General features: G+C 48.3%; 1 protein-coding gene across 1 annotated transcript; it reads right to left on the minus strand.

Annotated features, from left to right (window-relative positions):
• Positions 1-1,059: 1,059 nt before the first annotated feature.
• Ovol2 (ovo like zinc finger 2) lies at positions 1,060-27,946 on the minus strand. Its single transcript, XM_006984464.4, has 4 exons — positions 27,453-27,946; positions 26,575-26,807; positions 12,987-13,176; positions 1,060-1,837 (listed from the first exon to the last, which is right to left on the minus strand). The coding sequence occupies exons 1-4, from the start codon at positions 27,550-27,552 to the stop codon at positions 1,521-1,523; spliced, it is 840 nt and encodes a 279-aa protein (XP_006984526.1). The 5' UTR covers positions 27,553-27,946; the 3' UTR covers positions 1,060-1,520.

Consider the following 27,946-nt stretch of genomic DNA (forward strand, 5'->3'; position numbering starts at 1 on the left):
TTTTACAGATGTTCCAGATGACACCTGCATGGTGAGGAGCACCCAGGTTAGTGCCTGGCACATCACTAGTGCTCCACAGAGCTCTCTTCCAGAAGCAAAGCCGGAGTCGGAAGAGAAACGGTAATGTATCTCCTCAAGTGTCCAGCCCTTGGCATGATACCTGCCTCAGAGTAGAGAAGAGAGAAGCGGGGAGAAGGTGGAACTAAGGGAAGAGAAAGTGAAGAGAGACGACAAGAAGGGGAAGGATGGAGGTACAGAGAGGGGAAGTAAGAAAATGTCCATGTCATTCAAAGGTTCCCCTAGACCAGGAAGCTCAGCCAGGGTCCGGGGACAGGACTAGGCAGTGAAGACAAGGATGACGAGATCATCATCTCGTCCTAGTCAGTTCAGGGGAAGTAGGCTGTCACACCGGCTGGCAAGGCTTTCTTGGCTAAGGGGCTTCCCAAGGGAGGGTCTGGGCCCTTTCCTGCTGCCCAGTGGTCATGGAAACCACCTCCTTACCCACTCGGCTTGCAGCTTCCCTTTTTCCTCTGGTGTCCAAAGGTCGACTCGACTATTAACCTCTCCCACATTTAGGAATGGAGCTCCAAGGTGAGGAGAGAGGGAGGTATTGCTCAAGGTTGCTGCATTCCCAGTCCGGCACCCTGAAGGAGACCTGTCCACTGCCCAGCCTCCCAGCAGGTATGCCTCAACAGGTGTACTTCATGCTTGGGCTAGTTTCTCACGCTCCAGGGTTTGTCACATGCTTAACCTAGGGCCAGTCTCCAGGGAGGAAGCAGGGCCCTTCACCCAGCAAGTCCTAGCTCCTGAAGCCAAAGACCACAGGAACCTCAGGGTCACCAAGAGCAGAGAACAATGTGTTGCACCTCAAGGCTCATCTATCCACAAGCCAGCCTCTCAGCGCTGGTTTTATCCCACCAACCAACGATGTGTCCTACCCAACTGATAAGATTTGCCTCCTTAAATCCTCTCCACCAAGACAGAACCATCGACCTCTCTCCGGGTAACGGAGTCCAGTGTCACATAAACCCTCAACAAGACAGCTGAAACTCAACACTATTTTGTTTTTTAAAGAGAAGTTTCACATGAACATTTCATTTATTAAAATAGTTTCTGTAAACTCTTTCAGAAGAATATACATTTTCCTTGCTTGAGAAGCATTTCAAGGCACCATAAGATGATGGTCTCTTTAAGAACACCCCTCTATTCATGTGTGAAAATTCCATCAGAAAAAAAAAAATACACATCACACACACACACACACACACACACACACACACACACACACACACACACGAACCCGTACGTGATCTCAGCCACCAAGAAAACAGACACAGGGTCCAGGGCCTGTTGTGGCAGAATGACAACTTTGGAGGGCATCTGACTGTTGATGTCCCAAAAGAAGAGGTGGACTGAATACTTGTCACTGAAAAGAACCCGTGAAGCCGAGGAGAGGTACGCCTCAGAACCCAGAGTCCGAGTAAACGTGGCACCGAGCGTCTCTCCTCCACTTTCTCTCTTCACTTTTTTTCCTCCTCTTCACTCAGGGTGGAATTCTCCTGCAGCGGGGACGTCAGCTTGTTCTGCAGAAGGGCCGCCAGCTTTTTGGAAGTCTTTTTGAGAAACGTGCTACCCGGGTGGGCACTGTTCACGTGCAGGTACAGGTCCTCCTGGGTGGGGCCCGTGTAGCCACAATCCTCACACACATAGAGCTTGTCCCGGCGCTGCTTGTAGGCATACTGCTGCTGCACACCGTGGATCTTCTTCAGGTGGGACTCCAAGGAACATCGCTGCGTGAAGGCTTTGTAACACACATCACATTTGTAGGGGCGAATGCCTGTAAGGATGAGGGGCAGACAGGTCACCAGCTGGTCATAGCCAAGCCCAAGCTTCCCCTCCTAGTAAACCACGGAAGCGTCCCATAACCAAGATCCTTGACAATGTGAGGAAGGCGGGGCCCGAACCATCTACAAGGGTCCCGACATCTACACAAGCAACCCTAATACAGGTGGGCACCAATGAGGCAGAGCCCAACACTTGACGCTAGGAGAAAAACTTGTATTCTTCCCACTCATCTGCCTTAAAGGTTTCATCTTTTAGTGGCAAGGTAAGCCATGTTTTCATTTTTTGTACTGTGGGCTTTCCTGGAAAGAGACACGGAGACAAAGATCCTAGAGTAAGTTTACTGGAGAGGCCATGCCAGGAAGCACGGGTCAGGCAATGAAAGAGAAAGACGCGGAAGGGAGGAAGCCAAGGGTGAACTGTGCTGGAGATGACAGGAGGCGGTGCAGAACACACTCACACTGTGCTAAGCATTTCAGGGGACAGACGAAATGAAGAACTAGCAGTAGGTGGCTGTAGCTCAGCTGGTAAAGGACTGGGTCTGGGCTCCATCCCCAGAACCTGTATTTTACAAAGCAAGGGGTGGGTGTGGTGGCTGTCAGGTCCACAGGAAACTCCATTTGATTAACGTTAAAATTCTGACCTTTAGAAGTCTTACTGTAACAATAGCACAGTGGGAGGGGAAGAAATTTGAAACATTTCTCATTTGCTCAGAACTGTGCTTGTAGCCACTGCTAAATGCGAATGTAACTCATTTACAACGGCACACACCTTTAATCCCAGCCCTCAAGAGGCAGAGGCAAACAGATATCAGGAGCTCAAGGCCAGTCGGGGCTACACCATGAAACCCTGTCTGCAGTTTCTAGGAACCAATGACAGGTGGATCCCTGGCACTTACTGGCCTGCCAGCCTAGCCTAATTGGCAAATTCCAAGCCAAGTGAGAGACCCTTTCTCAGAAAAAGGGGCTGTGGCAGGTCGGGGGCACAGTGAGGAGACTCAGTAACTAAAGTTGTTAGCCACCAAGGCTGACCAGACGATGCCAGAGTTTGGATACCAGAAAGCACATGGTGGAAGGAAAGAAAGAATTGCCTCCCATAAGTTGTCCCCTGACCTCCAAAACTCACACACGGCAAGCACAGGCAGACACACACAGAGACAGACAGACAGACAGACAGACAGACACACACACACACACACACACACACAGACAGACAGACACACACACACACACACACACACACACACATACACACACACACACACACACACACAGGGTGGGGGTAGGGAGAAGATAGAGATCAATAGACACCTGATGTCATTGGCCTACTTCTGGCCACCACACGCTTGTGCTCACACATAAAGATGACTCAGTGTGTTGTTTTGTTTTTTTAAATGAAATGCTGTGTGCAGTGGTGCCTTATAATCCCAGTTAGAGCGTAGGGTCCACCTGGGCTACTCTATATAGAGAAATTCCATCAGCTAGACGTAGGGGGACATTTAAATCTAAAATCAACATCAGGTTCAGAAGCCCATGTCTGTAGGCCCAGCACCTGGGAGGTGGAGACAGGAGGATCAGGAATTCAAGGCCAACCCAAGTCACATGACTACATAAGAGAGATCTCAATAATAAATAAACATTGAAAAAAAAATCTAAAAAGGCCTCCCTCACCTCATACATGTCTCTTCCCCTAGCCCCGGCAAGAGTTTCTTGAGGTGTTCTGCTTTATACAAAATAAAGAAGACATATGTATAGGTACATATTGTTAAATATATTTTTACATGTATTTAATTGCTCTGGACATGGTCTGAACAAGGACTGGGCTCGGTCTGGGGTAAGAGAGGTGCTTGGGGCATCACAGCAAAAATGCTCACCAATCACCAGAAAGCATATTTTTGGCCAGTGAGGCAATGCAAGCCTGTAATGCTAGCATGGGCCGCATAGTGAGAGGCTGTCTCAGAACCAGACAAACAGCAAGCAGACTCCAGGTTCCGATGGGGCAGAGCTGAGACTTTGTCCCTTGTTGCTGAGATAAGGTTTCACCTTGTCACCTTGGCTGGCCTCTGCCTCCTGAGGGCTGGGACTAAAGGCGTGCACCAAACTTGGCCTTCCTTATGATCTATCTCTTCAAGGGCTGGAGAGATGACTCGGCAGTGAAGAGAACTGGCTGCTCATCCAGAGGCCCCAGGTTCGGTTCCCACCATCCACATATACAAGAGACCTAAAACCCTCTCCTGGCCTCCATGAGCTCCAGACCTGGGCTGTGTGCTACACAGACATACAAGTGGACAAAACACTCCCCACAAAAACAAAACAAACAAACAAAAAACTCACATACACAAATAAATAAACAACCTTTCCATACACACATAAAACCTACTTTGATCCTGTTCACACCCCTAACGCTATCACCTACTTTTTATCCTTCCCCATTGCCTTCCTCGTCTCAAATGGTCCACTTTCCACTTTAAAAAAAGCCAGTCAGTGGTGGCACACACCTTTGGTCCCAGCAATTGGGAGGCAGAGGCAGGTAGATCTCTGAGTTTGAGGCCAGCCTGGTTCGACAGAGTGAGTCCAGGACTGCCAGGGCTACACACACAGAAACCCTGTCTCAAAAAACAAACAAACAAAAGAATAACAACAAAAAACAAAGCCAACCAAACAAAAACCAACCTAGATTCCACATAAGAGAAAAAACAAATATCTTCCTTTCGAATCACTTATTTCATTTCACAATTCCCAGTTCCATTTTCCCGCAGATGACATAATTTCACTTTTTTTTTAACAGCTATATGATATTCCATTGCACGTATATATGCAAGAAATAAATGCTTCTGGTCCTAGGTGTGGAGCTTCCTACTCCAGGGTGACCCAGACGACACTGGACCTAGCATGTGCAGAACCATATCACCTTTCCTGTAGTGTTTAACACATAGTCTGCACATATTTTCTACGGGCAGAGCACCCAGCAAGGGCTGAGAAGCCAGGGCTAGGAGATTTTGGGAGCCCTGCATTACCTGGCCAGTGAAGAAAGGGGCTGACTAGGAGGTTTCTTCCAAGAGGATATAGTGTAGGCGCTGACCCTGTTTTTTTGTTTGTTTGTTTGTTTTGTTTTGTTTTTTGAGACAGGTTTTCTCTGTGTAGCTTTGCACCTTTCCTGGATCTCGCTCTGTAGACCAGGCTGGCCTTGAACTCACAGAGATGTGCCTGCCTCTGCCTCCCAGTGCTGGGATTAAAGGCGTGTGCCACCACCACCCAGCATGACCCTGGTTTTGAGGCTGGGTGCCTCATGAGGTAGACACAGGAGACAGACCATAAAAGCTCTAGTTACGACACGGCTAGCTTATAAACCTGCCCCCTGCCCCAACGTCCCTGCTTCCTCTTCTGACTCTGTAATCTCATTCCTGCAGACAGACAGACGTCTTGTCAAAAAAGCTCCTTCCTGGGCTTGGGAAATAGCGCTTCGATCCCAGAGCATGGCTGTTTGCCACTCCTTCAAGGGAATGAAGGTAGATTGGTGTAAGGGGGATGGGTACTAAGCTCCCCTCCCCCAACACCGAGACCTCGCCCTTCATCTCACTCTGTGGCAGAAGCCCATCTTGTCCTACTCAAAAGAACAGGTTGGGAACCGAAAGCACCATCTGTTGCCAGACATAATTAACCTACTGACACCTACCTGAGTGGTTCCAAAGTCCAAGGCCACTGAAAAGCCAGGCACTGCACATCTGCCACTCATTAACGGAGTCCACGGTTAATCTGTTAACCCCTCCGCAGCTCAGTCTCCTCACCCACAAAACGCAGAGAGTACTCACACCCAGGGATGGCTGGTCCCAGGATTAACTGGATAGCACAGGCACAGGACCTGACCTGGCCAACACTAAGTATTCAGAGAGCTAGGGCCTCAGTGTTTAGAATCCAGCTCAACACAATGGAAACACGGCACGCAGGAATCCGCTGCCATATCCCTAAGTAGTGTTTGTCTTTCAACTACACCTTTCTTATGCACTATGTATTTCACAACAACAAAAAAGGATTTTTAAAAAATGTGGTTCCTAGGTGACTATTAGCGATGTCCCTCGCCGACTGATCTTTTGAATTCTCTATCCTAGGCCTTTATTACCTAGTTCAAAAAAAAAAAGTTTTTTGGGGGGCTTAACAAAGAGCTTTGAGTTGCTTATTCCGAACCCTAGGCTGAGTTCATGTCCCACATCTCCAGGTAAATCCCTCACTGCTGGAACTTTCTGCCTGCTTCCCTGCCTCAGGTCAAGTGCTCCTCTCCTGACTCTGATCCGACTGTGAACTACAGCAAGAAGCTTTGACACTGGCCTCCTTGTGGGAGTAGACAGAGGGCCTCCCAGGAAGGGAAGCAGGCCATACCCGTAAACCCAGACTCTTCCGGCCCTTTGGCCAAGTAAGTTCACTCATGGGAAGTTACGTTAGAGACAGACTCACGTTGTGTGTGTGTGTGTGTGGGATAGACAAGAAAATTCATGGTGGCATTGTCAGAATTAAATAAAACAGAAGGGGGTGGGGGCGGAGATAACCTGAAAATGGAAGCAAGCAGTTCTATTGGGAAGCTAGAAAAGGTCTGTGCCTCTGTGACGGAAATTTTGTCGTGATTTCGTTTAAATGGACAGTGATGGAAAGGAGTAAGGTACATCCACTAGGTAGACACCAAGCAAGGCCCAAGGTCTAGTTCCCATGACAGCAGCTGCATGCCTTAAAAACTTCCAGGAGAAAAACAAAACAAACAAACAAACAAACAAATGGCAAATCGCTTTCAGAAAGGAACTAGGCTTGTATGGAGGCTTGCTTTTTTAAAATCTTATTTTCAATTTCCCCCACACACAAATATATTATCTTTTTGGCTGAAAAAAAAAATATAAGTCAAACTAAAAAGGAAACCACCGAGGAGGCAATTCCGCAAGCGAGCTGGGGAGCGGATTCCACACTTCTTCAGCTAGCAGCCCGGCCGGCCTTAAACTTCTTTCTGATCTGCATTTTTCCCAATCCAGTCAATCCTTCTCCTTAGCTCCAAACAAAGACACCATTGTCTTCTCTGCTTTAGTCGGGCTGCGGTTTGTTTGCCTTCTGGCCTCTCTCAATGTAGCCCCTGATGGAAGATAAGGCAAGAGGGCCCCTGTCTGGTGGGCAGCCCCTCCCCAGCCCTGACCTCAAATTGGAATTCCTCAGGTTCTCTCTATGGAACTCAGTGCACAGGAAAGGCATGAGCCTCTTACTTCATCTGGGGCTCCAAGGTTCTTTTTAATTTTTTTCCTCTAGCCCAGGTTGGCCTCAAACTCACTGTGTCTGGGGATAACCGTGAAGACCTTGATCCTCCTGCCTCCACCTAGGAGTTTGAGGCCTGCCTGGTCTACATAGTGAGTTCTAGGTCAGCCAGAATTACATGGTGAGAACCTGTCTCAAAAACAAAAAAAAAACCCACAAAATGTATTTATTTTTATTTTATGTGTATGAGCCTACATGTATGTACATGTACCACGTGAGTGCAGTGTCTGCAGAAGCCAGAAGGCATCAGATCCCCTAGAGCTGGAGTTACAGATGGTGGTAAGCTACCATGTGGGTGCTGATAACTGAACCCAGGTCCTCTGCAAGAAAAACAAATGCTCAGTCTGACATTAAATTTCAATAATCCTCCTGCCTCAGCCTCTGAGTGCTGGGATTATAGGCACGAGCCACCACACCTTGAGAAACGTGAGTTATCATTTTCCAGGCCCAACCAAGCCTCTCTCCAAGACTTAGCAGAACCCCACTGATGTGCTTGACCTTGCCAATCAACCATTTGTGATAGTGGACACTTGCTACAGCTTTTTACGCCATCTGACATCTTCAACAGCATAAACATTCATTTTACCGAGCAGGAAAATAAAATACTTTCAATAAATACTGTATCTGAACAATGAGGTTGGTACCTCAGGGCATCAAAACGTGTGGCTGTACATGCCCACCAACTCCCAGGTGCTGCGGGTCCTCGAACCACACCGAGAAGCGTAGGTGTGGACACTCGCTGTGGAGTCCAGCATGTGTAAGGGTTGGTCAGGTTTTTTTTTTTCCACTCAAACACTCTCTCCCCCAAACAAATCATTTTTGCCAACAGGCAGCCCCTCTTAGGAAGTAACCTAGCTGGCCCAACTGTAGAACATTCAAAAGAACGGGCTATAAAAACAGATCTGTGTTATTCTTCTCAGGCTGTGAACCAAACATGCACGGCTTGTTCCTTTAATTGCGCAGGGCTCCTCTGTCTGTCCTGATGTAGGTGAGCCTGGCTTCTGTGATCCTGCCCCTGACACCAGACAAAAGCAGTCATCTCTGTCAAGTACACAGAAGACAGTGTTGGCTTCCCACCCAGACTCACTTCGTGGGCTGACGCATAGCCCCAGTGGCCATGTGAGCTGGTGGCTAACAGCTCTTGGGTGTCCCCTTCTCCAAGGAATGAGCACTAGCGAGTAACTTTCCCAATGCCCGGGAGTGAAAAAGTCTTCAGCTTTGTCTAATTGAAACCTGTGGACAGGACAGCACTGAGGTATGCTTCAAACCCCAGAGCCGTCTGGGAAGGGCTGAGGCTAGCACATTTTTCTCTTTCCCACTTGCCTTCACTGCTTGTCAAGTTCCTCCCAGGAGCCCTCCTTCATAAATCGTTTTAATACAGAGCTGCTTCCAGGGTTCAGGATCCAAGACTGTTCGGAACGAAAACTGCCACTCATTTTTTTGTTGTTGTTGTTCATTCTGGTTTGTTTGTTTGTTTGTTTTGGGGGGCGGGTTGTTTGTTGCTTGTCTAGAACTCATGATGAGACCAGGCTGACCTGCAGCTCACAATCCTCCTCTCTTCACCTCCCTAGTAATTAAAGGCATGGACCACCACGGCCAGCTACTGGCATTTTTTTTTAAAGTGTGATGGAGGCTTTCCTCTGCATCACTGGGTTTATTCCAGTGAGCCATCATCTGGACCATACCCTCACTCTCTAGCCCGGTCACACACACAAACCATGGAGAGACCGAGACAGGGTCACGGAAAGAGAACCCTGTAGTTACTTTTTTCTTGGTGAAGTCATACTCCGCCCCGCACCCCCCCCCCCAAAAAAAAAAAAAAAAAGAATTCCTAATCTTTTCTTTCATCTGCTTGGATATTAATGTAAGACATTTTCAGGTTCTGGTTCCCCTGAACCTTTTTCAGAAAGTTTCTTTTGTATTCTGAGTCTTTCCTTAGATGCCCTCCGCAGTTTCCAGAATGAAAAGAGACGCAGTTGGTGGTGGGTGAGAGGCAAGGTTAGCGCTCACTGTCCGCTCCTGTCTTTGACAAACTTATCAGCATTGCTAACCATTCTCTAATGGAGGTTCCTAGCGTTCCAGCTAGGTTTTTAAAATGCTAAGGCTTGGTCCTTTTAGACTCGATGCAAACATATCCCTCACTTAGCTGTCCGCTGTATTTGTGTTGAGTGTCTGTATCTTTGTTTCTGGCCTAAATACACTTAGAATAGTCAACAGCCGAACTGTGATGTTCACAGCTCAACCAGAGGCAAAGAACAAGTTCCCACTAAATTCTAGGATGATCTTTTGGAGCCGGTGAGATTGGATCGCAGGAACTAACACATCGGAGAACTTTCCAATGTTGTTTTTGTAGTGAAATCACACCAAGGGTAAAGCCCAGGAGCCAATCATAGCCTGGTCTCCTCCTCTAGCCCCTAGCACATGAGGTCAATGACGACTCATCTTTATCACCAGCTAAGACAAACGTAAGGCCCCAGCTTTACGGTCCTTGGAGGCATACCTCCAACCAGAAAGGAAGGCTGGCCATGGAAATGGATTCAAGTCATTTCCACAGCACTACTACTCATTGATTACTTTGAAGGCAAAAGTTATGATTAAAATTCTAGAAATGTCTACCCATCAATTTCAATTATTATAGTGCTGTCCAATAGAAATTAAGGGGCAAACCACTTTAAAATTTAGAAATTTCTAGAAGGAGCCAGGTACAGTGGCATGTACTTTTAACTCCAGTACTCAGCAGGCTAAAGCAGGAGAATGTAGAGTTCAAGGCCAGCCTACACCACAGGAGACACTGTCTCAAAACATAAATAAGCAAGCAAACAAATAGAAACAGGTAAGATTCTTTTTTTTTTTTTTTTTTTTTTTTTTTGAAACAGGGTCTCACTGTATTCCCGACTGGCTTAGAACTCCATATGTAGACCAGGTTGTCCTAGAACTCACTGAGATCCTCCTGGCTCTGCCCCATGAGTACTGGGACTAAAGAGATTACCTTCAATGAATCATTTTAAACTTTAAATTTTGAGATTGTTTTTCTTATTAAGTCTTCCAAATCCAGTGTCTTAAACTACATCTAGTTGTTACACATCCCAAGGCAGGGGCTCAGCAGCCAATGGCTGTGGTCCAGACTGGTGTGGCCCCAGATTTCCACCTCTGGAGGTGCCTGTCAATCATAGAACTGCTGGTTCACAACCACCCAGGGCTACTCAGTGAGTTCAAGGCCAGTCTGGTCAAATTAGTGAGACCCTTCTTGAAATAAAAAGTTAACACAGCTAGCTAGGATTATAGCTCAGTGTTAGAGAACTTGCCCAGTGTGTTCAAGACCCTGGATTCAATTTCCATTATGTATAAATAAATTAATGAATTAGTCTTTAGAGACTGTAGCCAGATTCAAAGGTGGTACAGATCCCATTTATATCATCAAGTTAAAAAATAGTCATATATTAATTAGAAGTCCTGACCCCCCCTTGGAAAGCAGATTACTGGGAGAGGGTAATGACTTCTAGGTCTAGAAATAGTCTGATTTTTTTTTTTAAACTTGATTTTAATTGCATGCATCTAAGGACTTGTAATTTATGCATTTTTCTAGATATGTAATTTGGGTTTTTTTGTTTGTTTGTTTTGTTTTTGTTTGTATGTGTATATGTGTGTACGTATGTGGTGTGTGTGTGTGTGTGTGTATGTCTGAGACAGGGTTTCTCTGTGTAGCCCTAGCTGCCCTGGAACTTGCTCTGTAGACCAGGCTGGCCTCAAACTCAGATATCCACCTGCCTCTGCCTCCTGAGTGCTGGGACTGAAGGCATGAGCTGCCACTACCACTACCACCACTTGGTTATGTCATTTCAATGGAAAATTCAGTTTAGGCTGGGCAGTGGTGGTGCACGCCTTTAATCCCAGCATTCAGGTGGCAGAGGCAGGCGGATCTCTATGAGGTCAAGGCCAGCCTGGTCTACAGAGCGAGTTCCAGGACAGGCTCCAAAGCTACATAGAGAAACCCTGTCTCTAAAACCAAAAAAAAAAAAAAAAGAAAGAAAGAAAAAAGAAAAGAAAAAGAAAGAAAAAAGAAAAGTTTAGAAAAAAAATTTTTTTTTAGAGGGAAGGTATAGCCAGGCTTGGTGGCAAATGACTTTAATCCCAACACTCCAGAGGTAGAGGCAGGTGGATCTCTGAGTTCGAGTCCAGTCTTGTCTATAGAGTGACTTCCAGGACAGCCAGAGATACACAGAGAAACCCTGTCCCACCACACCCCCCCCCACACACACACACGAAAAGAAACCCCCAAAAGAAAAGTATCTTTTGTAGACCACCTCACTTTGTAAAGAGGGGGCCACTCTTGCCAGGCCAGGGAGGCAGCTCATGTCACCATACTTCACTTGGTGAAGTATGGCTTAACCAAGAAAAAAGATAAGCATAAGAATTAGGAAAGAAAATGGAATAGACAGGACCTAAGAAGGTCCCTGGGTGAGACTGAAGAGCTGAAATCTGTCTAGTGGGAGAACCCTAAATTCTGAAAGAATTTGAGGGACAGGGGGCTATGTACACAGTGTGAGAAGCTATTGGGAAGGTGGGTTGTGGGTCAGGACAGTACTTATACTTTAAGATGGGTTGTGTTTGCCTGGCAGTGGTGGTGCCCACTTTTAGTCCCAGCACTTGGGAGGCAGAGGCAGGCGGATCTCTTTGAATTTTAGCCTGGTCTATAGAGTAAGTTCCAGTACAGCCAGGGATACACACAGAGAAACCCTGTTGGGGCAGGGGCAGGGGGTGGGGTGGGTGTGTGTGTGTGTGTGTGTGCGCGCACGGCAGATGGGTCATGTTTAAATGGGATGAGATGGGATGGCATTGATGGAAATTTGATGACAAGCCCCACATAGCGAGAGGCCTCACGTGAAATGGAGGTGTCTGTATCTACTCTACCTGGAGTTGCAGAATTTTGAGCAGAGAAGTGGCATCCTGACAATTTTCCTCCAGGACTTACTGGGCCAAAGGTATAAACTGGGCCGCAAGTGGAGAAGCCTAGGGGCCCGATGTGCCTAAGATAAAACTAATGAAGCTTGTGACCAATCAGCAGGTTTTGGACTGAGGCAAAAGGTCATCCCCCAGACTCTCTGAAACACACAAGAGGAGGTCTCCGATCCAGACTGCCTGAGTTGGAAAATGGTAGTTCAGTGGTGGAGTGCTTGTTTAGCATGCTCAAGGCCTTAGATTCTATCCCTTGCATTTAAAAAGAGAGAGGAGGAAGAAGAAAAGTTGGGAAGCCAAGGAAGAGGCCCCGAGGAAGCTCAGGGCAGCTGTTGTGCCGCCTCAGGAGGATCGGGAGCCCTGAGTCAGGCTTACTTTAGGAGGTTAGCCAGGCACAGCGGTGCACATCTGTGATCCCTGCACTTGGGAAGCACAGGAAAGAGGACAGAGAGTTCAAGGGCAGGCCACGTGACCAGGCCTCATCTTAAAAAACCGAAACCAAAACCAATGACGGCAAGAGTCCAGTAAGAGGCACAGAAGGTTTGAAGCTGGTCCTAAGCATCCCATTCTGCAGCCAGACTACGGGGGCTGCGTTACCGTGGCGAATTCCTGCGATAGCCTCCCTCGAACCTGTATATCACGTCCATCTTACAGGAGCAAAATCAGGCCATGAGAGGTGGCCTGCATGTCCCGGGTGACAAGGCTGGCAGGTGGCAGAGTCAGGGGGTGAACTCAGTTGGGATAGCCCCAAATGCCTCATCCTGTGTCCATCCTGCTCCACACTGCAAACTTGTTTCTTGGGTCGGGGGTGGGGGTGGGGGGATGGGGGTAGGGGTGGGAGTGGGGGTGGGGGTGGGGGTGGACAGACCAGAAGTGAGCGAGTCACGTGTGCAGCCTCACCTGTATGTGTGCGTACATGCCTCTTTAGGTCGAAGGTGTCATTGAAGCCCTTGCCGCAGAAGGTGCACAGGTGCCTCTTTACCTGGTTGTGGCACTTGAGGTGACGGTTGAGCATGCGCTGCAGGCGGAAGCTCTTGCCACACAGTTCGCAGTTGTGAATCACGGAGTCATTGCACGTGCCTGTGGTAAACTGGGAGCAGAGAGAGTGTGTGAGATCACAGGGGCTCCCTTGGGAACCCGGCCATGAGCTCTCTCAAGGCTGAGCCTGACTATGGCTTCTGTTCCCTCTAAGCTTTGGGAAAGGTGTGAAGACACTGGTACTGGGAAATGTTTTTGCACAGCATCCTTCCTTTCTCCCTCCGCAGACCTCTGACTCCTATCTCTGCGCTGTCTTACAGCAGCTTTTTTTGTTGTTGTTTTTAAAGCAACAAAAGTCCTGGATGTCCTGAAACTCTCTCTGTAGACCAGGCTGGCCTCACACTCACAGAGATCCGACTGCCTCTGCCTCCTGAGTGCTGGAATTAAAGGCATTTTACAGCAGCCTTTTAACAAGGCACGGGCATCTGATCACCTGACTGATGAAAAAGACATCCCCTTAAGGGAGAAGAGAGGATCCCAGGAGCTAGAGCCCCAGCGGCCACATGGACCATGAGGAAGAAGCAAATGCTGAGGACGGAGGAACAGAAGGAAGGGGTCTGGGTCTTGCTGTCAATGGTTTCCAAAGACAGCACAGTCAACTCTTTTTTTCTGTGCCCCTGAGTACTGTTCCAGACACCAAGAAGTAGAAACGGGGTTGGAGAGATAGTTCAGTGAATAAAGGCACTTGCTGCTAACCTTGATGGCAAAGATTGATGACCCGAATTCAATCCCTGGGACCAACATGGCCGAAGTAGAGAACCAACTCCCAAAAGCTGTCACACACTGTAGCATACCCACGCACAATAAATAAACGTAATCCAAAATTTTAAAAAGGGGTAGGGGAAAGATGGAGATGATTTCTCTTCCCCTGAACCTGGGCAGGGCTCATGACTAACGGAGAGCAGAAATAATGTGTTAATTCTGGGATGCAGGACACCTGGAAGCTTCATTGCCTCCTTCTCATAAGCCAGCCTCCATGTCTGAAGCCAAGGAAGCCCAAACTAGCCATGTGGAGAGCCAGAACCCCATGCAGGGGCACCATGGTGCTAGCTCTGCCTAGATGGATCTTCCAACCTAACCTGGGGTCACCACCACCTAGCCGACTGGCCCCGGACAATGCCTTTCAGGTGAAAACTGCCTAGCTGGGCCACGCCCCAGGTCCAGACACCCAAACTGTGCACAAATAAAACCATCACTTGGGAAAATGACTCAGCCAGGATTCCAGAGCTTTATCATCAGTGAGACCATGACAGAATTCCAGCTTCTGGACTGTCCCCATCCCCAGTGCAGGATTCTCTCAGTGGTATTTGCTGTCTCCCTGGACAAACACTGGATTGACCCTCTGTGGGATGTGAAGCACCACACCTGATGTGCTCAAAGATCAGTTGTGCCACCAGGTCAGGCCCTGTAGACGGTCCATTTGCTCTGCCAGAACTGTCTATAAGAAGCCCAAGGACTGGAGCATCAGGGCACTCACCTGCATGTGCAAGTCCTGTGGGTATCCCTAGTACTACCAAAAATAAATAAATAGCTGTGTGGTGGGGTGATATACCTTTAATCCCAGCACTTGGGAGGCAGAGGCAGGCAGATCTCTGAGTTCGAGGCCAGCCTGGTCTACAGAGTGAATTCTGGGATAGCCAGGGCTACACAGAGACACCCTGCCTCAACTAACTAACTAACAACTAACTAAATGGATGAATGAATAAATGGGGGGGGGGTAGCGGAGTGGAAGGCAGGAAGAGGAAAAAGAAATGAGGCTAGACACTAATCCTTGGCGTTCAGTCATCCTTAGCACACAGAGATTGGTAACAGGATCCTCTGCAGATACTAAATGCTTCGGGTGCTCAGGCCCCTGATCTGAAACACTGTGGCTTTGGACCCAGTATGCATATCATCCCATAGACAGCTGCATGACCTAAACAGATGTCTATAGAACCTTGTACCGATGTAAACTCTACGTGACTAGTGTTAGGCTGTACTATTTAAGGAATAAGGACAAGAGAGAAGAAAAAGATCTGTACATGTTTAGCATAGACACTATATTCTTTTCAAATGGTTGAATCCACGGGCTGTGGAAGTCATGGGTATAGAGGGCTGCCTGTATGTACTTCACTGCCCTTTATTCCAGAGAGCATATTGCATTTATGCTTCTGAAGAGTTCGTGTGGGCTCCTCCATTCAAGGCCTTGAGGACAGTCAGCACATGTCCACACACACACCGCTGCCTCCCATTCCTCCATGCCCGAGGGCAGCTCAGAGTGTGCCGGGCAGCCGGGAGCAAGTAGAAGGATGCCAAGGAGGCTGTAGGATCCCAGGAGAGGGTTTCCTAGGCAGCTTCCTCTCCTATTCATTCTCACTGGTTCAGAGCTTAATTTGTCTGACTTAGCACTGAGTGACTGATGGGCTCTATGGTCAAGGCACCACCAACACCAAAGTGGCTTTTCCCCAAAAAGACGCCATAGTGGCTGGGATGTGAAACATCAAGGGAGAGGACTGCAGAGACACCAAGTCCCGCTGTCAAGCAGAAATTAGAGGGGATAAGAAAATGGTGTGTGTGTGTGGGGGGGTGGTTGGGGATTTAGTTCAGTGGTAAAGTGCTTGCCTAGTAAGCACAAGGCCCTGGGTTTGGTCCTCAGCTCCAGAGGAAAAGAAAAAAGAGAAAAAAAAAAAAGAAAGAAAGAAAAAGAAAATGGTGGGAAATAACAATCTGTGTCTGGTTCAGTGTGAGCTGCCAGGCCTGGGAAAGCAGTTACTAGACTGTGGAAAAGGGCAGTGTCTACCTTGGGGACCCAATGGGTGGGACCTATTCCAAAGGCAAGAGAGAGCTCTGGAAAACAAAGGAGGAAAGACTAAATGAGGCCCACTGAGAACTCTAGGCTTCTAAATGACAAGTCTACAGAGGGCAAACGTCACCTGACTGCGTAAGGAACTCTCAATCAAGACAGAGACAACTGAAGTGTGGTAGTACACTCCTTTATTCTCAACTCTCGGGAGGCAGAGGCAGGTAGATCTCTGAGTTTGAGGCCAGCCTAGTCTACAGAGTGAGTTCCAGGAGTCTCAAAAAAATGTAAAAATAAAAACAAAAAAAGAGAGGGCTGGAGAGATGCCTCAGGGATGTTAAGAGCACCTGTCGCTCTTCCAGAGAAAGGTCCCACACCCACGTGAGAGCTTACTGTGTGTAACACCAGTTCTAAGGGATCTAATACCTTCTTCTGACCTCCTTGAGCACCAGGCACACACATGATATATGTACATACATGCAGCAAAACATTCATACACATAAAACAAATAAATCCTAATTTTTTTTAAAAGAGAGACAATTGGCTAAGGATCACTGCCAATAACTAGTTCCTGCCGTATTATATCACTCCTCATAAGGGAAGGGGTATTTGGTTTGTGGGGGTATTTCATGTGTGGTGCTTTAAAAATTCATTCTAAGCCAGGCAGTGGTGGCACAGGCCTTTAATCCCAGCACTCGAGAGGCAGCAGAGGCAGGCGGATCTCTGTGAGTTCAAGGCCAGCCTGGTCTACAGAGAAAGAAGCCAGGACTGCTTCACAGAGAAACCCTGTCTTGAAAAACCAAAATAAAACACAATAAATACAAATTTGGTCTATAATAGCAAGAGACTGGACACTAGCTGACTGTCTATTAGCACAGGCTTCAAAGGAAAGGATGGGAGCACCAAGCGGTCCAGCGGGGACATCTGGCTGCAACCTCCAGAGAAAGCCGGCAAGGACTATCCAGCCATTCCACAGACATAGGAAATATGATACACATTATTTTAGCTACTAAATTTGGGGTTACTTGCACAGAAGAAATGGATTAACCAAAACAGTAACCGTGGGCTGGAGAGATGGCCCAGCAGTTAAGAACACATACTGCTTTTGCAGAAGGCCTGAGTTCAGTTCCCAGCACCCATGCATGACAGGTGACTCCAGCTCCAGGGCATCTGACCCTGTCTTCTGGCCTGAGGGCACCTGCACTCATGTGCACACCACCCTCATCTGCACATGATTGAAAATAAATTGACTGGAGAGATGGCTTGGTGGTTAAGAGCATTGGTTGCATAAGACGACTTGGGTTCAATTTCCAGCACTCATATAGTAGCTCACAACCGTGTGTAACTCCAGTTCCAGGGGACCCAAGACCCTCTGCTGGTCTATATGAGTACCAGGCACTTACATGGCACACAGAGAGCCGTGCAGCATAAATTCCTCTACGCATAAAATAAATACATTTTTAAAAACAAATAAATCAAAATAAAATCCTAAAAATCAGTAACAAACAGATTTTTTTTTCCCCCAGAATATATCAGCTTTGTCGTACTGCTTGCATTATTCTCCTTGTTAATTTTGGAACTGGAGATGGAACCCAGAGCTTTTGTACATTAAGAACTCAGTCTTATCACACAGCTGCATCCCCAGCCCCAAGGTGCCATTTCTCAGTCCCCTCTCCCAGGATTCCTGGACCAGTTCTCCCTCCCCAGGTCCTGTGTCTGCTGTCTGGGCCATCTTCATTATGCTCACACGGGTATACAACTAACATCCTCTCTCCTCAGTGTTCAAAGCAGAGATATCCAGTCTGATTTCTTTACTCGGTTCTACAAGTAATAAGTTACATCATAAACCAAAACTTAGACCAAAATTACATCTTACCCATGTTAATTATACAATGGCTGTGGCAGAGTGGAGAGCTAGCTCTCACTAAGCTAAGTGCTGACAAGCATGAAGACTTACTTAGATGCTCAGAACACCTAAAAAGACAGATGGAGTGGTGTATCGTTGAATCCCTGAGCTGAGGAGACATAGAGAAGGATTCCTTGGGTAGGCAGTCTAGTGGTGACCTCCAGAACAGGGAGAGACCCTATATATCAGAGAAGGTAGACGGTGTCTCTGAAGATGACACCTGGGGTTTCCTCTGACCTCCACAGGCTGTACCCACACTTACATGAACACACTTGTACCACCCCACATACACCCAATAAACAATCATAGTAGATAGAGGCAAGAAATGCCAAGAAATTGAATAAATATTTAGCTCTGATCATCTGTATGATATGAAATGTCATTTGATATCCTGGATCATACCAGGGGTGGTGGCACATGCTTTTTAATCCCAGCACTTGGAAGGCAGAGTGGGGTAGGAGGGGGGGTGGATTTCTGAGTTCAAGGCCAGCCTGATCTATATATACAATGAGTTCCAGGACAACCAGGGCTACACAAAAAACTGTCTTGAAAAACCAAAATCAAAACCCCAGATCACAGTTCCTCTATGTGTGAACATACTAAGTGGTACCACATAGTCCCCTCTGGAGTGTGAGAAGCTAAGACCAGAGCCAGTTTTCCAGCTCCCCAAATTCAACATGTGCTCCACTTCCCACAATCCGAGAATGTAAGCAAGTAATTTAACTCCTCTAAGCCTTAATTTCATCACCCATAAAATATGAATAATGGTATTTGCTTCTTGGGAGTAAATTAAAGATTTAAAGAGAAGAAAGCTACTTATTAAAAAAAAAAACCACAATAAAACAATAAAAGTAAGTTCCAAATTTCTATAATGCTAAAACAAAAGTAACTGAGGGCGGGCGAGGGAGATGGCTCAGAGGATAGTGGATGCTTGTAGCCAAGGCTGACGATTTCTGAGTTTGATCTATGGAATCCATATGGTGAATGGTAGAAGAACCAACTCCCGCAAGACATTTACACACACACACACACACACACCACACTTTAACCACGGCAAGAAAACATACACAAAAATAATTGGTCAAAATTCCCTGTTCCTTAATCTGCTTTTCAATTTTGCTCTCTCTGATGGGAGAGAGAAATCACCTTTAGTGTGAGCCATAAGCCCCGAGTCCTTCACCCCAAATTCTGCAATCCAAAAAGCTGTGGCCATCGACCTTCTTTCCTGCCTTCCGGTAGAATCTGACCCCAGCAATGTGGAAGTAAACATAGACCCTGTTCCCCTCAGAGTCAGTATCATTCCTTCTTAAAAAGGGTTTGATTATGAAAAAACCTTTTTAGCCGGGCGTGGTGGCACACGCCTTTAATCCCAGCACTCCGGGAGGCAGAGCCAGGTGGATCTCTGTGAGTTCCAGACCAGCCTGGTCTACAAAGTGAGTTCCAGGGCAGTCAGGATTACACAGAGAAACCCTGTCTCAAAAAAAACAAAACAACAAAAAAACTTTTTAGATTTAATTTTTAGCCTACGTTTATGGATGTTTTGCCCATATATATATATATATATATATATATATATATATATATATATATACATGCACCGCATGTGCGTCTGGTACTCTAGAAAAGTACAGAAGAGGGCATCACATCCCCTGGATTGGAGTCATCGAAGGTTAGAAGTCACTTTGTGGATGCTGGGAGCTGAACCTGGGTCCTCTGCAAGGGAAATAAGTGCTCTCAACGACTGAGCCATCTCTCCAGCCCCCCGCTTGTGTTTGATACAGAAGTTACTCATGTGTTTAACCACCAGGTGCTGTTTCAGGTCTTCCAGGGGGAGATCTTCTGGAAATGCTCCCTAGTCTCACCTTATCTGAAGTCAACGCTTTGCCAGGGCTTATTAGTGAAGGAGAGAAACTACCACAGAGGCTGGGAAATGACATCAGCCTGGAAATTAATTCAGAGCAAGATAAAGAGAGGATGAGCGATTCGCCAAGCCTGGGACTTGGCTTGTCTCTGCTCACAGCCCTGTTCTCTGTTGGATCTCAGCTTTCATTTAATAAAAGAAGCCAAATTCCAACTAAGTTCTAAAAAGCAGGCCTCCGTGGCCAAAAACAAAACAAAATACAACAACAACAAAAAACCAAACCACAACAAACCAATCATTGTGTGAGGACTTCTGGAAGTGTCCGAAGCATCCAGGGAGGCAAGCTGGATCTGACACCGACTTCCCAGGTGTCTAAGATCATTGCCTGCCAAACTGCTAAGGGAAAACCCACCCAGAAGGGACGGCCCTTTATGTTCTTGTGATGCTTCCACAGACCCAGCCACTAAATTAATGCCCCTCCATCTGCAGGAGAATCCTGAGTCTACAGATACTCTCTGGTGGCCATTTGGGGGCCGCTGTCATATGTGTTAGCTACACCCACCTGCTCAAAACATGCTAAATACATTTCTCCAACTCCTTTGGGCCTCCTGGGTCCATGTACCATTCATTACCCAAGGCTCCTCAACTTCTGCACATGACAGAATGGAGCACCTCCTCAAAGGAAGAGATGATAAAGAGAATGTCTCATTAGCCAGAAGTGGAGCTAGAGAGATGAGATGGTTCAGCAGTTAAGAGCACTTACTGTTCTTGCAGAAACTCAAGATTCAGTTCCTAGCACCTACAACTAACTGCCTGTAACTCCAGTCCCAGATGATACAATGACCTCTTCTGACCTTTGTGGGCACCCGCACACACATCATGCACATAAACTCACACAGGCACACGCACATACACATAAATAAAAATAAGCAAATAAATAAACCAGCCTTGTTGATAAATAAGTAAGAAACCAAAACTTGCCCAGCGGTGGTGGCGCACACTTTTAATTCTAGTACTTAGCAGGCAGAGGCAGGCAGATCTCTGTGAGTTCAAGGCCAGCCTGGTCTACAGAGTGAGTTCCAGGACAGTCAGGGCTACACAGAGAAACCCTGTCTAGAAAAAAACAAAGAAACAAAAACAAGACTCAAGGAAATGGGACTGACTTGTGGAGATATGGCTTATAGACACCAAGTTGAGATTTTGAATGTCTATTCCCCCAAAATTCTGTGCCTACATTTTCCTCAAGACAAGGATATAGATCTGGCCATTTCTTATCTCATATCATGGTAAGGAATACTCTCCATATTCCTTAATCTAAGACTCAATAAAGGCTCAAGTGTCAGAGCTACATGTTGACTATGGCGAGGTACTACTGTAACACTGAAATGATGCTTGTACTGAGCATAGCCAGCAACAACTATCAGGAACTTAGCGAAAACTCTATGGTTCCACAGTTCTTCCCCTGAAAGGGAGTCTGGGCCATAGAAAGTCCCCATAGTTTATCCTCCAAATCTTCATTCACAAAGGAAACCAAGTCTTCATGTTGGGTTTTCTTTGTTTTTTGTTTGTTTGTTTTTGATTTTGTTACTTTTTTTTCTCCAAGACAGGGCTTCACTGTGTAGCTCTAGTTGTCCTGGAACTCACTATGTAGATCAGGTTGGCCTCAAACACACACAGATCCGCCTGCCTATGCCTGCCTCTCAAGTGCCTGGATTAAAGGTGTGTACCACTACGCCCAGCTAAGCGTCTTTCTTTCTTTCTTTCTTTCTTTCTTTCTTTCTTTCTTTCTTTCTTTCTTTCTTTCTTTCTTTCTTTCTTTCTTTCTTTCTTTCTTTTTTGAAATGTAGTTGTGTGGTTACACAGTTTGCCTTGCCAGAAACTACTGTCTTCAGCTTCCCAGTCGCTGGGACTACAGGTGTGCATAACCACACCAAGCAGGCATCAAGCATTCTCCTGCCTTTCCTAACAAACTACCCCTATGAAACCAAACAGAATGTGAGCGAAAATCTGTCTCTACCAAAATATGCCTTGTTGCCAGGTGGTGGTGGGATCCCAGCACTCGGGAGGCAGAGGCAGGCCAATCTCTGTGAGTTCGAGGCCAGCTTGGTTTACATGCTAATTCCAGGGTAGCCAGGGCTACACAGAGAAACCCTGTCTCAAAAAACCTAAAAACAAAACAAAAAAAAAAAACAAAGAAATATGTCTTCTGAAAGTCTCCTAGGGTATGGCTCAGTGGGAAAGCATGTGATTAGCATGAGCAAGGCCTCAAGGTCAACACTGGCTACAGCTAACTGATGAACAGAACTGGATTATCACTATTTTGCAATACCAAAATATTTATGCCCTAAGCACCAATAGCTCCTATTATCACAGAAAGGTAACAAACACGCGCTGCCTCTTTAGGGAACCCGACCCTTCACCCTGTCACACACACTGTGACACAGTCAAGCTGAAACTCAGTAACTGATCAAGCATACAGAGCAGTGCTGTCCCATACAGCTTCTATGATGGGAAATCTTCATCCGGAACTGGCCAATTCAGCAGCACTAAGGACTTTCGCTTTTAATCCTATGTGACTTAAGCTACCTGTGACAAGGACTACCCTACCCTGTTGGATGATGTACCCTTATCCCTAAAATCCACTTGGAGTTAACAGAGAATGAGAAATGCCCACAGTGACTAACTGAGCAAAATCCAGATTGTTGTGACCTCTACAAAGCGAATGACCCACTGCTCCAACAATTAGCTTGCAAGTACATAAAAAAGGGGAGGAAAAAAACATGTAAATTAAAAGCAACTAAAGGCCATGCCAAACGTCAATCACGCTGTGTGGACGTTACATGGACCTGATTAAACAAACTGGAGGAGGAGAGTAGGCATTTACAAGCCATTTAACAATGTGAACACATAATTCAAGTGGGTGTGATTGGGGCACATTTGGAACCACTTATAATTGAAATACAGTCAGTCATTGCTTAATGATGGATCCATTCCGAGAAAGCTGGGTTAGGCAATTTTACCATTGCATGGACATTACAGAGTGTATTTACACAAGCTGAGCTGGCTAAGACGTCACACAGCATTATAATTTTACAGGATCACAGTTCTATGTATGGCCCGTAGTTATGTAGAACATGACTAGTATATCTGGAAACTGCTTCAGTGTCTTATATGGGAAGGTGGGGGATGGAAGCCAGTAAGGATGGGCTGAGACCAAGTGACAGATACCTATTCTTTTGTCTTTGAAACTCGTCATAATTAAAATTGTAGGGAAAAAAGGGCACCTATTTGACACATACTGTCACCACCCACTAGAGAGCCAAGTGAAAGGTGGACTACTTTTTCTTTTTTATTGAGACAAGGTCTCACTATGTAGCCCTGGCTGACCTGTAACTGCATATGTAGACCAGGGTGCCTTTGAACCCACAAAGATCTGCCTGCCTCTGCCTCCAGTGCTGAGATCAAAGGCGTTCGCCACCAAGCCTAGCTGTACTTCTTCAGAACTCACAAGGGAGGGGAAGGCCAAAGGAAAAGAGAACAGATTAGGATGGGGTAAGAACAGAAATTTGCCTGCTAGTTCCTACTTGCACCAGGGACCTGCCAGCCAGTGAGTCAACTCACAGAGTTCACTTTAGATTAGACGTAGAAGACTTGGAGACAGAAGGCACCTGCATTTCCAGGGTTTGTCTAGCCCACAGTTAGAGATCTGCAAATGAGGTCCTTGATTGGACCCAGATGTATGTATCTCCCCACCACAACCTGTTTTTTAAATTACCAAAGTCTTAGTCTTAAAGAGATCACGTCACAACCTGCCCCAAAGCCCACAATGGAAGGTCAGACAAGCAGGGATGAGCTACATCTTCCCAACCTGGTTTCAAGCCTTCTTCCCAGACCCACTCACCACAGTCAAACCCCAGGTTCCTGCTGCAGGGCAGGGCATTAAGAAAACCTTCACCAAGGGGCTGTGGGCTGCCTTCCTGTTGGGCAGTTGGTGATGGCTCAAGCGTGCTAATGATTCCCCACTCATTTTTTTCATGTAACTCACACAGTTCTTCACAAGGAGGCTTTGAGGAGCAAGATGTTCCCAGTCAAGTCTTCCCTTCTCAGAAGGCTTCCAAAGCTGCTCCTCTGCCCATGGAGGAACACTCTTCTTGGCTTGGCCCTTCAACCCGCTCTCATCTTGTCCTAAGCTTCATTTCCCACTCCACGCTGCCAACTCCGCCCCTGATCCTAGTGGGTATATTTCCTATCCTTTGCTCACCAGAACATTGATTCCTTACTCAAGCACAAGGCTCAGCCCACATCACCCTAACACCACTCACCCTCATTTCCACAGCCCTCCTATCCATATCAACAACCCTTCCCAACTCAGCAAGCACATCTTGGCTGGTGCTTCCGGTTTGGTCCTCATTCTCCTCTCCGGAGATGCTGCAGGTGTTTCCCCCACCAGACCAGAGAGCATCATCCATGGTTAATGAGCATACACCGGGCTGCATTCCACCTCACACTGAAGTAGGTAGAGATCATGCACACTTGAATACGTTTTACAAATAAGGAAACCGAAGCCCAGAACAATGAAGAACTGCTCAAGCTCACACAGTTCTGAAGAACTTACAAATGCACGTCTTTGATACTTAATCTCTACTGCCAGAGTGTTCTGGAAGGAACACATGGAGTCCGAGTGTTTTATCTCTTGGCTGTCTTGTACACAGCAGACACACTGCCTGCTGCTGGATGTTTTGTGTCGTGTGTAGTCCGTCCGTCCGTGTGTCACCCCCCCAGGCTCACACTTGCCCTTTCTTTGGTCCTACAAGCCCACTGACCAATGTGTGTCTTCAAGTTTTAAAACTAAGCCATTAAAGCAGTACACATGGCTGGGGCCGCAACTCCGTTATATAGTGCTTGTCTAACATGGAAGGTGGGGACGATCAGCTCTACGGGGGCGAAAATATGCCATGCCATGAATGGACCTCATCCTTGAATGGCTTTCTTCCTCTTCCACTCAAAAAAATTAAACCTGTTTGCTTGTTTGTTTGTTTGTTTGTTTGTTGAAATAGGGTCACCCTATGTTGCCCTCTCTGGCTTGGAACTCCATTATGTAAACCAGGCTGGCCTGTAACTCACAGCGATCCATCTGCCTCTGCCTCCTGAGTGTTGGAACTAAGGGCATGGGCCACCCCACCAGGCTAAGAAACTAATTCTTAGAGGAAATTCTTTGAGTTCTGAATGCCTTATGAAATAGTCACACAATGTGCTAAGAGATGGGCAATTTGATCAGCCACTTGAAAACTGCTAATACCAGGGCAGATATTTCCAGAGGCTTCGGTGATTCTCATACCAAAATGTCTCCACTGCTGGCCTAGAAAGGCCTTCAGACGCCTTCCGTGAATAAATACTCCCTAGGAAATGGAAAAGTGTGGGGAGCAGGTTGCTTGTTAACGGTCTGCAAATATGCCCGGGCCCCTCCCCCACCACAGAGGCAATTTATCTTGGAAATGACTGGTTTATTGACTCCCTTAATCCAAAATTCCAACACTTGTGTCTGCCTAAGGCAGAAAATAGATCTTCCAGAATCTCATGAGACTGGCTTTCTCTCCTTACCAAGATGGGGATGGAGGAGGGGCAAACTAACGAACTACTGTCCCTCCCCAAACAACCTCACAATTGTCTTTCTAGCCAGGTGATAAATATGCAAGTGGGGCACTTTGTAGTATTTCCCAAAGGGCAAGAGCTATCCACTTCAGGAAAACGTTTCCCTCCCACTTAACCCCACCTGGCCCAGAAGCCTCCAGACTGCTCACTCCAAACCTTAGTGCACTCTGTGAAGTATAGTACCCCAGCTTGCAACATCCTAGAGTCTTTCCGGTGCTCTGGCCTCAAATCCTAATTCAGAACCAAATGCGCCCCGGCCCACCCCGAGGGGCCGGGGGGCGCAGGAAAAGCTGCTTTCTTTATCCCCATCTAACCCCTAGATTCACGCTTCCCTCCCCGATACTCTGGGGCGCCCTAGAATTATGGCGCACTTTGCATAAGGTGGCACTATAGCCCGCCAGGCTAGGACCTGGGGTTTATGCATAAAACAAGCCGCCTCCCCTCCCCCTCTAGCTAGCTGTGAGTCAGCGGGGCAGGATTCCTTAATCCTAGGGGTAGCGGATACCTTTGAACAGGTGGTCATGGAAGTTCCACCCAACAAAGCGCTGATGGCCATCCAGATAAGATGTTGCCTTCTATAGCTTTTGAGGGGCACAGACATTCCAATCCACTAGGGGAGGAACGCTGAAGAAAAAAATCTGCTGGTGAGCCTTTTTATCTTTTACCCACTCATTTAATTCTTGAAGATTTGAGAGAAAAGGCAAAAACTAAAGTGCCCCGCACAAGCTTCCCGTCTAACAGGCTCCACCAGGGCACTGGAAATAGCGGTGACTGCGAGGCCCATTGTGTCCCAAAAAAACAAGGAGGGAAACAAAACTCTCAGGACTTCAAGGTGCCAAGGACTGCGTCCCAGAGCGCATCACGTCTAAGACCGCGGGTCGCGCTTTTTCTCCATCCGAAGTCTCGGGCCGTCTTGTTAATAGTCTGGCCTTGGACACAGGGTGGGCAGCTGAACCTGGGTAGTTGGGCTCGATCTTAAGTGGTTCCCGAAGCCACTGCCAGCGTCAGACAGGGCCACCACTCTGGGGGTTGGGTCGGCTTAAGATGTTGGCAGCCCGGGCACTGTGGTGCAGGGGACAGGTCGCGCGGAGCCTGGCTGCCGCCCAGGGGGCAGGTGCAGGAGTGACGGGCCGGCGTGCGGCGCCTGGGCCCCGGGTGCGCGGGCGGGCGCGGCAGGGAGGGGCGCCGGGGCTCCGGAGCCGGACGCCAGGGCGTGGTGCAGGTGGCGGCGGGGGCAGAGTCGACACCCTACCTTGATTTTTGACCTGGCAACCGGCCGCTGCATCGCTGCCAGGTGTCCATCGGGGACTTCGGCGTCGTGGAGCTCTGGGGTTTCAGGCTCCGGTGCGCGCGGGGACGAGCTGCTCTCGGTGCCTCCGGGCTCCCCGGCGCTGCTGCTACTGCTGCTGCTGCTGCAACCGCTGCTACTGCCGCCGTCGCTGCGGCAGTCCTCGGGGGGGTCGGAGAGCAGACAGCCCAGGCTCACTGTGGAGGAGGGGGCCGCACCCCAACACTCAACCCACACGCGGCGTCACGCCCGGGCGCCCACGGCAGTTTGACCTGCGGGCGGTGCCGCCGCCCCGCCCCGGACCTGGGCACCACGCCAAGTGGGCGACGTCCCGAGGGTAGACGAGTCAACCGGGCGGTCAGCCCCTCGAACTAACTTAGGGTGCCAGGAGACCGGTCCTCAGGCCACCCCGGCGCCCACGAAGCACCAGGGGCCATGCGCCGCGGAGAACCCCGCGCGCCAAGTTTCCTCTCGCGCCCGCGGAGGCGGGTGTGCCCTCGCCTTGCCTCGTTCCAGAGAGGTTAGCGGACCTTCACGTGCGGCTTAGAGGACGTAGGGTGCAAGGGAACCCCCAATGCCTTCCACCCCCTTCCAGGGCCAGCTCGGCCCGCGCTGCAGCCAACGGTCCCGCCGCCCCGCAATTAGCCCTGTCTAGGGAGAAAGCACCAGCGTCCCAGGTTTCCCAGCCTGGCCCTCGATCCCCCTCCCTCAAGACCCCCCACGACCCCAGCCGAGAGGGGGAAGGGCTGGGAACGTCAGCCCTGGTCGCGATCAGGAGGGCCGCGGTCACCCTGCCCCCACCCGGGAGCCCCGAGCCCAGGCCGGGCCCCCGCGCTCCTCACCTGGGATGTAGGTGTCTGCCCTTTTGTCATCCGGGAGCTCATCCCAGCTGCGGACCGAGACTCCGGGGCTCCTCCTCTTCACCAGAAAGACTTTGGGCATGGTGGGATCCCCTCTTCCGACTGCGGCCCCCTCCTCCCCGCTGCTCCCCGCTAGTGGCGGTGGAGGCGCCTGAATCCCCTGGCTCCCGGAGCCCACCTTCCCGCCTTGTTTGCCCTCTTCCTGCACCTCCCGCCGCGCTGCCCCGGCCTTTTCCCTCACTCCGGGTGACTCGCAGCCTCCGGGCACGGCGACACCTATGCCTTAAATCGCGCGTGAGACCACGCCGGGGAAAAAGTTTCATAAGGTGGAATAGAAAAGGCACCAGGAAACTTGGGAGTGAGCATGCGCCCTGCAACATAACGGTGTCAACAAGCTCGCTACCTGTCCGACCGGTTCCGGCGGCCGGGGCTGCCTGATCCAGCCCTTCCTTAGGCATGAATGTTTGCAAAAGAAT

The sequence above is a fragment of the Peromyscus maniculatus genome, chromosome 4, assembly GCF_049852395.1.
Source record: "Peromyscus maniculatus bairdii isolate BWxNUB_F1_BW_parent chromosome 4, HU_Pman_BW_mat_3.1, whole genome shotgun sequence".
NCBI classification, from domain to species: Eukaryota; Metazoa; Chordata; class Mammalia; order Rodentia; family Cricetidae; genus Peromyscus; species Peromyscus maniculatus.